This window comes from Lineus longissimus, chromosome 3 (assembly GCF_910592395.1).
Source record: "Lineus longissimus chromosome 3, tnLinLong1.2, whole genome shotgun sequence".
In the NCBI taxonomy this organism is placed as follows: Eukaryota; Metazoa; Nemertea; class Pilidiophora; order Heteronemertea; family Lineidae; genus Lineus; species Lineus longissimus.
This window is the reverse complement of record NC_088310.1, coordinates 22,158,482-22,170,294: the sequence shown is the minus strand read 5'-3', so window position 1 is coordinate 22,170,294 and position 11,813 is coordinate 22,158,482. Positions and strand designations below refer to the sequence as shown.

The following is an 11,813-nucleotide window of genomic DNA, read 5'->3' as shown; positions in this document are numbered from 1 at the left end:
TACGTAACAGCATACATGTATGTATTTTCAATCAACTTACACCTACATTCAATTTGAACAAGAAGCTGTATTAAAGACCTGGGGGAAATTTCATCAATCAATCAATCATTTGGGATTTAAGGTGCCTATATCCACAAAAAAACGTGATCAAACACACCAGAGAAACCAATTAAAAAAAATATAAGCTGCTGGCTATTTTGACAGACTGCTGCCTAGTTACCAGCAGCAGTCTGTCCGAGGAACGCAATGATCGGGACGGGTTATACATTGTTAGAAGATCTTGCCCCATCTCTTCACAATTGTAATCAAATAAGTCCTTGTACGTTCATGAAGATGCCATCACTGAATAATGTTGAAGGTCTCTCTGATAACCAAAACCAGTGGTTTTGGGGAGCTACGAAAAGGAGCAGCTTGTGCGCTCACTCTCATATAGGCACGGTTTTCGAAGGCGCAGTTTCTTTTGCAAATGTAGGAAGAAATTTAAGGAAACAATTACTTTACATGGGGTAGGTTATTACAGTCCAAATCACAAATGACATCCATCCTGCTTCACATCAGTGACGTGCAACATATGCAGGAGTTACGCGCCAATGACACGCTTATCTCTCTCTATGTTTTGCGTCAGTTCCGCGCAGGCAAATGAATTCAAAGGCGAAGACACTCCAAATACCAAGATAAAGCTATTGTCCATTTATACATTTATTTGATCACTCAGAAAAACAATACATAACATGCACTGTACATGTTTATCATGCATTACTCTCGATACAAATGGCTATGTATAATGTATAACTATTACAAGTCTGTATTTAACATTCTTAACATTCACCAACCCAGTCAATCAAGTACCGGTACTTGTATTCTGCAATCACCGGGGTCAACTGGTTTACAGACAATGGTGTAAAAACCATGCCTACCAAGTCATCCTACATGTATGTAAAGGAATGTTAATACAACAACTAAACTACATATACATGTAACAGAACTTGTAAATGGTCAGTAGAATGGAACGACAGTTAACTGTCAGCTAACTGGTAAATAAGGTATCGCTGAAACATTATAAAATGAACACTGCTGATGTATCTGGACATTCCCTTGAAAACTTTTACAACATAGTGAGACAATAACAAATTCTAAATCAATCCTTGCCTGTGATCAGGTTCACATCCTACAGTGTAGTGCATAGCAATGCTGAACTATCTGAACATGCAAATAGTATTCGAAAGCGGTTACTGCCAACCTCAATATTTGAAATTGAATTTCATTTTGAGCAGGTATTTGATGTTGATCTGAGCTGTATCATACACAATGAATCTGAGGTATATGTTAAGGAAAAGTGTAATTTTCTTTGCTCAACAAGATATACATGTACTGCTATCCGCATACTCTTACAATAGAAACTCTTTTGTGATGGAAACATTGTCACATGTGAGCTAAAGATCTCACATTGGAAGTTTTAATTTTAAATTATGCCCCACCAGAAAAACTAAAGACAGGATAAAGTTACCCTAGTTTTAACTGGTCTTCTATCTTGATCTTGACTGTCTTGATAACCGGCATTATAAGATCGCTTCCCCAAGCATTACATACTCTGTAAAAAAACACCACCACTAAAAGAGCATCATATTGATATTCTTGACAAAAAGGATACTCATTGTACAGGAGGCTGGAGTTGTGGACATCACTGTCAGTACCCTCACCCATTGGCCACAGCATTCCATTTGGATCAGTGTAGTTTCCAGCTGGGTCAGGACAAGTCATACCAACACCTTTGCAACTGTGCTTTCCTTTGGGTAAAGTGGTGATAAAGCTGGAATTTTTTAGTTCATGCCTGCAAGAAATGAATGATATCAGTTAGAGTTTAGAATTGAAGTACACAATTGGGGGCGGGATAATTGTGGCTACTATCTTAAAAATTTTTCCTAGAGAATTTCACTATTTTAGGAGGAGAACAGGATATTGGATTATAGCCTTGATTTTTATACGAAGCGCAAGCCTTTAATTTATTCCTTGAATATGATCCGGAGTCTGATTGTATAATTTGGCAAGGGGAGATATGTGGTTGCTATAAAAGGAGAAGAAATGTTTTACATTTATGTCAAGCAAAACAAGTTTATTACCCATTCTTTGCACATAGAGCAATGGTCAGACACCAAGGACCACAACAAGTATTACTAGAATGCGGCAAGAGAATTTACTCACATGTTTCCCAAAGCCACTTCACAGAGCAACATGACACCAGTGTTGTCCGTCTTGGATGTTCGACAGTAGTTAGCACTCTTGGACACCATGTCGGCAAAGTAGACACCTTTACCAAACATGTAACCAGTCTGAAACAAAGCATTTAGTTGATACTAAATGTTTATCAAGCATGAGTTCTGACAACTTGGGTCACCCAAAGCTACTCCAATATCATGTCTTTAACCTATGTACGGCACTGAATGCAATGCACCTGCCAAAAAATCTAATCTATTAGAAAGGCAATCAATTTTCTGACACCTGCATTGCATTCAATGCTTTACATCTTCAAGGAGTGACTGTTTGCAGTTGCCAGGATGTGTCTCCTGGAGTAGTTCACTCCATGAATATTTGCTCTCTTTGTTATTTGGTACGAGGATAAATCAAGGGCTGATGCTTGTGAATCTGGATGAATTGTGATGTAACCTACCACAGGTGCCTCAGGTGGGGCAATCCTCAGACCTTGAGATAAGATACCAGCAAAATTCATAGTCCTGGAACCGTGCCATAGCAGCTGACGATTGTGTAATTGTCTGAAAGGCTTGAAGCGAGATTTCTCTCCTTCCCTGGCGACATTGAACACCTGGAAAAGAGATTCAATCAATTTGACTTCAATCCTTGTTTTAAGTAGGACATGATCTGATAGGGGAAACTGAATTGAAAGTAGAGGACAGGACAGGCTAAATGATATATTTCTAGTAGCTCAATATTGATTGATTGTCTGTACCGTGATGCGTCAAAGAAAATCATTGTCACACCAACATAAACCTTTCAAGCACCTGTCATCAGATATCAAATAAAATTTCAAATGCAAACTCCTATTGTGCTCTGAACAACTATAGTCACGCTACAAGATCGCAAGCCATGACTCAGGGCGCTGAACTAAAACATATCTTACCTCTTCAACTTTCAGATCATACATTGTGTGTGTGGAACCATGGGTATTCTTAACATAATCACAAATACGTTTGAATTCATCCGACTTCTTGTCTAGGACCTTCATGTCCGTCTTCAGCTGTTCATAATGCACATCAATGGGGTCCTTACCACCCTCACTGCCAGCCTTGAGCAGATTGTAGGCGACCTCGATTTCTAGGAGGTTGTCAACCATTTCAATCTTGGCCTGATATCAAAAAATTGAAAAGCAAAATGAGAAGCAATGTCAAAATTCTTATTTCAGACACGAACTACACAATTTTATGTTTTTTTAAAGGCTCAGTCTTATTTTGGAAAACTTAGACGTTATAGAGATGTTATGTCAGGCAGTTCCCACTGTTATCATCAATGTGCATACCTCACTGGGCATGCTCAAGACAACGTATCATACATATGACAGCTCAACATATTCGAGGAGATGACCTCCGTCCAGCAGGGGCAAAGGACATTGTAAGGGAAGACGACGTACCTTTATGACTTCCTTTGTGTCAAGCAATGGGGGCTTCTTCATGCCAAAGTCATGTGGTATCAACGTGTAGAATCTGTTGGACGCATCCAGGAACTGGGTTGTGGTACCACCAGAATCGACCAAGTTATTTAATTCTGTCAGCACTTTATACGCCTTCTCCATCTGATTTTTGGACAACTTTCCCAATGGCATCTTCTTCAGATCAATCTAAAGCAGAGAATGAAACTCATGAAAGAATGGTGGCCTCAATTTCATTTCATGGCCGTTCAGACAGGCCAGCATGTATCACTTTACATTTGATGCACAAAGTTTTAACCCAAACCTGAACTACTAACAGATTTTGTAATAAATGATACATTTTTGGAAACTTTTAAAATGGCAAGCTCAATAAATACAATATTGTGATTCTCATGCCAAATACTTGAGCATGCAACCAGAACTCATTCCATGTTGACAGCACTTCCTCTAAATCATTCAGTAGCATACAGCTAACTAAAAGTATGAAGGTTATAGTTTTCTTGTTATATACCCACTCTTTTACCTCAAATTCTAACATGGCTTTCTTCATTGAATCGATGTCAAAGATCATCTTGATGAAATCCTGGATCTCCTTTTGGAGTTTAGAGTTTCCACCTGCACCAGCCAGATTCTGCAACTTTGGCTCATCCTAAAACAGAAAGGTCTGATTAAATAGGCTGTCCTTCAAAGGCTGATAATTATCCCCACAAGTTCCATAAGAATCCTGAAAGAGGGAATGCCAAAGGAGAAACTATGTACAATGGGGTTGCTTTAGTGTAAGATTACACAAAGTGGAAATGACTACGGCAGGGGCAAAGCCATAAAACACAATTCAAGCTATTTCAATGCAGCAAGTAAACCATTGTCACAAGCCCTCTGTTCAAATCTCTTACCATAACTATAGAATGTTTCTTATGAGAAACCTACCTGACCATAGTCAATCTCAAGAGGATAGAACTTGTTTGGGATCTTCTCGAAGTCTTTCCTATTGGCCCACTCATTCCCAGTTTTTTCCAGGTAAATTGACTTGAAATGCTGCATGGCACTCGCCTTTGCTGCAAAGTTTTCTTTTTTGTTACCACCAATGGTTGTGCCAACTCTGCCCCAACCTCGATATACATAGTATCTGTTCAAGGACAAACATGTAAACATGTTTTAAATGCATTTTCATAGAAGTTCATTTACAGTCTAAATGTGTTTCTTTACATGCATTTGGTCAGGACCAGTACCAGTTAACACCCGAGTCAAGAGGAATGAATGGATTAAGTTGCTTGCTGAAGGACACAATGTTTGTACTAGCAATCTTCTTACCGAGGGCCCTATAGATAGTAACCCATTACAGCTCTCCCTCAGGACGAGTTACGTGCACTTACTTTTTATGGGTGTCGGATTCCAGTAGTTGAAGCTTGTAGTAGGAGTTGGTTCCCCTGACTAGGTCGACCATGCCAAGGACTGCGGTGTACAAATCGCCTTTTTCTGATAACACATGGGCAGAGTGATCCAAACCTAGAAGTCATAGGGTGATAGGTCAAGACTAGGGCTGCACGTACATGCATCGCAAACATTTTGATGAAATTTCATCCAGTTCACACATTTCTATATTCAGAATACACAGCAACCAGAGGAAATCTTTTTTTCTGAAAATCTTTCAGGTAATATTTAGCAGAGTGTGTACTGATGTTAATATAAACACTGAATGCTGGAACAAACTCAACTCAACAAATACATTTAACCAAGGCATGGATATGACTGCTTCTTTTGAAGATCACCCCAGTGTCCATTTAGCAGAACGCCATTGCTTATCAGATTGACAACTGCATTGAATTCACTATATACTATGAAGGCATAAATCATTGAGAGGATGGGTGAGAGCAGTACAATAAGTTTAAATGTTTACCTGATTCTGGATCGACAGCTGCGCCACCTTTTACAGTCATCTTCATTGTAGACGGCATACTCTTGGTGTAATGAGTATTCTCTGAAATAAACAAAGTAAAGTAACAAAAGGTGCCAATGCACTATACAATCTGTATACTATCAGTAACATTTCACGAAGTCCTAGAAGAAGAGGGACTGCAAATAATTGCTACATGTAATCTTTTGGGCACAACCTCTCCAGATATGCTGGACAAGACATGAATGCACACCTACAAGGATTTGTAACACAAATGTAAAAAGTCGTAGCTGGGTTTCAATTGTCTTGTCAAAGCACAGGATCATGGCCCTTGGGCTTTATAGCATGAAGGAGTTCGCAACAACGGCTTTAAGAGTTAAGTTTCGTACCCCTTCCTTGCGCTTTCCCCGAACCACTCTTTCCAACACTCTTTGTCATGGCAGCATTGAGAGCGTCTCCTATCCTTGCCTCAGGCTGCAATGAAAATGAACCATGATAAAAGCAGTACTGCAATAATGTTGTACAGCAGTGAGTTCTCTAATAATGCTGTATTTCTCTTGGTTTTCTAAGAAAGAGCGAAATCTTGGGCTATTGAACAGAAAACGATGCCCGGTAAAACAAATCAATACCGGTACTTGGTAATACACTTCACCTTCTCATTTAACAGGTTGTAATCAGGCGCCGTTAAGACTCATTTGCCACACACTGCAGCTGCAATAGCACAAAGTATTCTACTTACATCAGAACCCCAGGAGGAGATATTGTGTTGTGTGATCATGAGTGCAGCACCACCCCTCTTGACAGCATCAAGGAAGCCTTCGTCAACAACCTGTACGTCTGCATCCTCAGCTTCCTTTATCTTCTTACTCATCTTCTCAATTTCCTCTGCAAAACATGAAGAATGTCGCCATCAACTTTATACAAGTAAGAAAACTGAATCGAAGTTACATTACTGACACATGCAACGAAGTATTCACCAGAAAAATTGCAAGCACTTGAAAATATGACTATGAAGAGAAGAATCTACTTCTTCAGGAACAGTATATTGATTTGAAGATCTACCTTTTTATAAGCGGTCTGCTTTGTCCCAAGACCAGTCAGCATATTGACTGCAGTATAACGATACTGACTGCTCAGATCCAACTGGTGCTTTCTTACCTTTAGTGCTGATGACTGCAGCAATCTTCTGGTTGATTTTTCCTCCAACAACACTAGCACCAAGTCCATCCAATACTGATGTGATCTCTGCCTTTGTTTTGTTCGTTTTACCAACAATAGCAAACTTCAAACCATGTAGTGGTTTATCTGGACGTGCTCTGGAATAAACATGGAATCGAGGAACAAATTATAGTCACAGATATGTACAGGGCCTCTTCAAGCACTTGATTGAAATGGTTACTGTGAAAGACATTTGCAAGTTGTTGACAAGATAACATATACTTTATAATAAGCTCTAAATGCCTGATGTATTTCATACGGTAATATTTTAGCCTAGTAATTTTCTCAGTTTTATCTTGCTGGTGTCTCACAGGTAAGCTGTATTTTGAACTATTTTTAAGTGCCATCTACTGGCTCTTTAACTGAACCTGCCCTATCAAGTTTAACTTTAATTTGAAATATCATGATTACGATTATACATACGCGGATGCTCCATCAGCAGCTGAACTAACAATACCAGACGAGGTAGTAGCTTCTTGATCCTTCGGAAAAACACGTTCCCTTTTCACATATTTGTATTTTTTCCTGAAAACAGAGTTGACAAGTAAATGCATAAAATGTAAGGCTCTTTGTTATTAATTTTATCAATTCATGTCACTCTTCCTGTGAAGTCCGACGAACATTAGAATTCAGACCTACTCTTATGAATGTGATAATATATTGCATAATTGAATTATTTCAATACTTACAAGTATTCTACATCTTTATATTCTTCTGGCACGCGGAATCCTTTCCTTTTTGGCTTCTTGGTCCTGTACATACACTTGGTGAAGGCAGTAGCATCACCAGTGCAGACGTAGGAGTTAGCACTTGAACTGTAGACAAGTTGACCATCTTTGCATTCACTGCATGGCTCCAAGGCACCAAACAACATATTGTCTGCTACTCGATCAAGAAGCTGTCGATTGGAAGATAAATCAGAGTTAATGTTGTTTTGGAGCTCTCAATGGTAAAATTGCAAGTGTGCCGAAAGCTGTTCTCAGTATTACATTTGTGACGTCCCATGCTATAACAAGGCTTACGACGGAAGCAGTCCCAACAGCAGAAGACATGTCAACACTAAAGATGAAGTCAGTCACAGTGAACACCTTCAGCAAGTGAGGTGACACAACCACAACTTGTACATAGTTTTAAAGTAAAATAAACACGAGAGGTTTTGGATGAAAGTTGAGAAGGTTTCATGATTATTTATTGAGTCTCACAGCCAGCGAATGAATCAAGGAAACATCTGGCAATTCGAATGTGACATTTACCTTACTCTCCCCAGATGCAAGTCCTTGGCTGTTATATTCCAGCAAGCCTTTCAGAGCATCATTAGAAACCTCTCTATGCAATGCATCCCGGATCTTCCAGTAATCTTTGCTTTGTTTCTGAATCAAAAACAGTTAAATTAGAGTCACATTCATAACCACTAATAATCATAGGAACTTCGAATTAGCCGAACAAGGTCAATTTTGTGTGTTTTCACAAGTGAACACGAAACAGGGAAAAAACAGCACAAGTAAACAGCTTTGCATAAGAAGCATTTCGAATCATTCTCAACCTTATTGCTGACATGATTTCTTGGGAGTGATTTTATAATATTCAGTAATCAGTCACTGGAGTGAGAAGTAACCATCGAAATCTACAGATTCATCCCTATATCACATGATGACTAAACTTACCTCTAAAGCTTTTTCCTCTTCTGATTCCTCTTTCTTTTTCTTTCCAGCAGAGCCATTTGTCTCTTCGTTTTTCCTCTTCTTTCTGAAATCATTCAAGAGCAAACTAATCACAGGATGCAGCATCAACACCATTCTAACCAAAACCTTTTGTCACTGCAGTGCTATTGTAAAATAGTTTATCTGCAATATTTTGTGTCCCAACACATGTAGATTTAAGAATGTTCTATCATATTAGAAAAAAAACACCTCGGATTATTGCATAATTACTGTATACATACGATGGAACTGGTTTTCCAAATTTAACACTCAAGTCATCTTTGTCCACTTTCCTCAAATGGGCAAATCCACCAATTTTCGTGATGTCCATTTCCTTTCCAAATTCAAGCTCATCACGGTCACTGAGAAAGCAATCAACATGATACCAAGAGTCCATTGGACCATACATCTTTGCTCTATCACTTTCATAATCTTTCTTTGCAATTCGAACAGCTTCCTGTAAAAAGAAGTTTAGCATTGAGTTGAATTGAAGCACAGGGACCAAATTAATATGTAGTCCTAGATTCGTGTTGTCTCATCTTAATAGCTTTGAAGATATTGAACTGAAATTTGAAAGCAGACATGGAGATTCCAAAGGATACCATGTTCATTGAAAAAGTGGTCTTTAGCCTACATTTACCTTCGGGATGAAGTCTTGGCAGCCTCTACATTTGGACTTAGCCGACTTGGCATATTCTGTACTGTAATCCTTGTAATTTTGGCTAGAAGCAGCGTCTCCACCACCAGATGCCGACTTTTTGCTTGAACCTCCTCCACCATCTGAATACATACAGAGTATAGATACAACTTTTATGCTTTTATGAATTGTTGTCAGGGTGACATCTAAAAACTTGGCATTTTGTGAGAGAATGACAAATGGACTGTTTTAAACATGATGTATCTGGCCGCATTACCTTAGGGTTCACAGGTAAACTATCTTATTCTAAGTGACAATTATGAAGGTAAAATCAAATACTGCAGAACCGCTCTGAATCAATGCTGTCCTTAATACTGGGGTCAATCAAAGTCAATGGAAATGACCAATTTAGGACCAAATGCTATGTCCTTTGAAATAGAGTGTGCCCTTAATATAATAATAGAGAGCTGTCTGTTTAAAGGGAGGGGCCACTGATTTACTTATGTTTTCCTTGATCTTTTTTTGGTCATCCCATCTCAGAGCATCAAATCCATGGAAATCAGCTGGATTAGTTGGTTTTGCTCGTCTCCAGAAACATGTGAAGTGGAACCAGTTTGGTATCTGTTGCAAGATTGAATAACACATGACAGAAAATATAGACCGAGTGATTACTGTCAAAATAAACTTCTATGTTATTGTCTCTTTTTAAGTATTGCACAGCAAATCTGATGCCTTGATATTGGCAGTATCTAAAACCACACACCCACATACCCACATGCCAATTTTTTGCAGGTGGGGCAATCCAATGACGGTTATGTTAAAGGGGAAGTCTGTTGTTAAGGGGAAATTTGTCAATATTTCCACCGGATGTGGTACTCTGCCAAATGGGAATATCTGTCGATATAAAGGGGATATGGTGATATTTGAATGCTAGAGGGCGCCACCGTCACTTTCTAGTGTTAAAGGGAAATCTGTCGATATTTCAATCTTAGAGGGCACCACCTTTAACAACAGACTTCCCCTTTAACATTAGTTACTGGCGTTGGCGCCCTCTAAGGTCGAAAGATCGACAGATTTTGTAACAATAATTGTGAAGAAAAAGCTTCAGCCGTCATTGGATTGCCCCAACTGGAAAAAATTGGCATGTGGGTATGTGGTATGTGGTTATAGATCCTGCCCTTGTCGGCCTCGATATTATATGTACTTCTGATGGCAATGCCAAAATGACAATCGTTCTAATTGATAACATGATCATAATATTCACCTTTCCATCAAACATGGGCGACTGTAAAGAAAGTAAAGACAAATTTATTAATTACACTTCTGAACAGGCAAAGACAGGGCATTTACTCTTAGAGTTAACATACACTATAATAGTCTAGGCCATCACTATCCATATCACAAGTAAGTAGCGACTTGAGACCAAGCCTCATCCAGATCCACTATCTACATTTCAGGCCGGGGCTACAAACAATGAAAAAGTCAACATATAGGCATAGTCATGATAAGAAAGGGTCGCCAGGGCCGGCAGCGGGCGTGGCTGACCTGAACTAAGGCATTGTCCAGAGTCGCCTTGGGCCTTGTGTTCAGAGTGTGCGCATTTAATTTGTTATGTGTTTGAAGGCCTATCCACTAGACCGTGCTTGGCACCGTTGCATGCTATGGTTGGCTATGGACCAGATCACGACAGACTCTCGACTGGTCTTTTACTCTCTTTAATTACCTGAACCATCAGGGCCAAACGCAGCGTATCTTTGCTTATCAGGCCCTTACAGCCTTTACAAGAGGCACGGTTACTTTTAGCATATTCAGCTCGATACGGTAGATCAGTGTGATCAGCCATACTTTTAGCAAAATTGGCAGAAAAGTGATATTAAATCGACCTGTCAAGTGATAATATCGGCACGTGTGTGTAAAAATGTAAACATATATCAATGACGTCACTCATTCGGGGGCCGGCCTTACTGGCGGGAAAATTGAGGTCTCGTTAGGGAGTTTTTCCCGAATGTACGCGATGATGACGTGTCCTATTAACAGGACGTAACATTTATTTTAAAATGCGTTTCCAAAGTGACTGCATGTGGACAACCCATTTGTGTCGTATATCACTGGAAACGCCCGATTCCCCTGATTCTGCAGGATGTTAAATCGGACATTTTATTCGTTTAAATAAATCATAAGCGTCGCCTTTGCTCCTAGCTCTGTTCACCATCCCAAATGGCAATATTGCCAATTGAGCCGGACAATCATGGAAAACCCCAAATATTATACATTTCTTCCTGAATAATTCTTACAGTGACCATTCTCCCACGAATGATAGTTGCTTACGCTGCACAAAAAAACAAAAAAAACGAGGGTCAACCATTGAACTTTTGAGATATATGTTGAATCTTGCACAAATCAGCGAAATATGGCAATTGGCACTGGACGGCATTTCAACACGGGGCCGACGTACATCCCAAGTTCATTGTACACATACGTCGGCAACAACAGTAAAATACGTAGTTTCTTGTTAGCCGCCTATTGAGTAGCGCTCTAGGTTTTAGAAACTCCAAAAATACACACCTTTGCCAAAACAACTTCTAAATAAACACTGGCATACTGTGAGGACCAAGAAATTAATGATTTTTTAGGAACTGCGGTTACGGGTTGGCCGCGCATGAATACAAAAAAACTCCCGAAGGCGCGATATTCAAATTAGCC

General features: G+C 39.4%; 1 protein-coding gene across 1 annotated transcript; it reads right to left on the bottom strand.

The window, feature by feature from the left end:
• Nucleotides 1–692: 692 nt before the first annotated feature.
• LOC135484232 (poly [ADP-ribose] polymerase 1-like) lies at nucleotides 693–11,006 on the bottom strand. Its single transcript, XM_064765510.1, has 22 exons — nucleotides 10,834–11,006; nucleotides 10,375–10,395; nucleotides 9,611–9,731; nucleotides 9,114–9,253; nucleotides 8,716–8,930; nucleotides 8,438–8,519; nucleotides 8,027–8,143; nucleotides 7,463–7,671; nucleotides 7,197–7,298; nucleotides 6,714–6,871; nucleotides 6,295–6,440; nucleotides 5,945–6,029; nucleotides 5,559–5,639; nucleotides 5,035–5,167; nucleotides 4,589–4,787; nucleotides 4,185–4,310; nucleotides 3,644–3,850; nucleotides 3,137–3,361; nucleotides 2,669–2,821; nucleotides 2,203–2,330; nucleotides 1,652–1,831; nucleotides 693–1,314 (listed from the first exon to the last, which is right to left on the bottom strand). Exons 1-22 carry the CDS (start codon nucleotides 10,951–10,953, stop codon nucleotides 1,242–1,244), a joined length of 3,021 nt encoding a protein of 1,006 aa, XP_064621580.1. The 5' UTR covers nucleotides 10,954–11,006; the 3' UTR covers nucleotides 693–1,241.
• Between the last annotated feature and the right edge of the window lie 807 nt (nucleotides 11,007–11,813).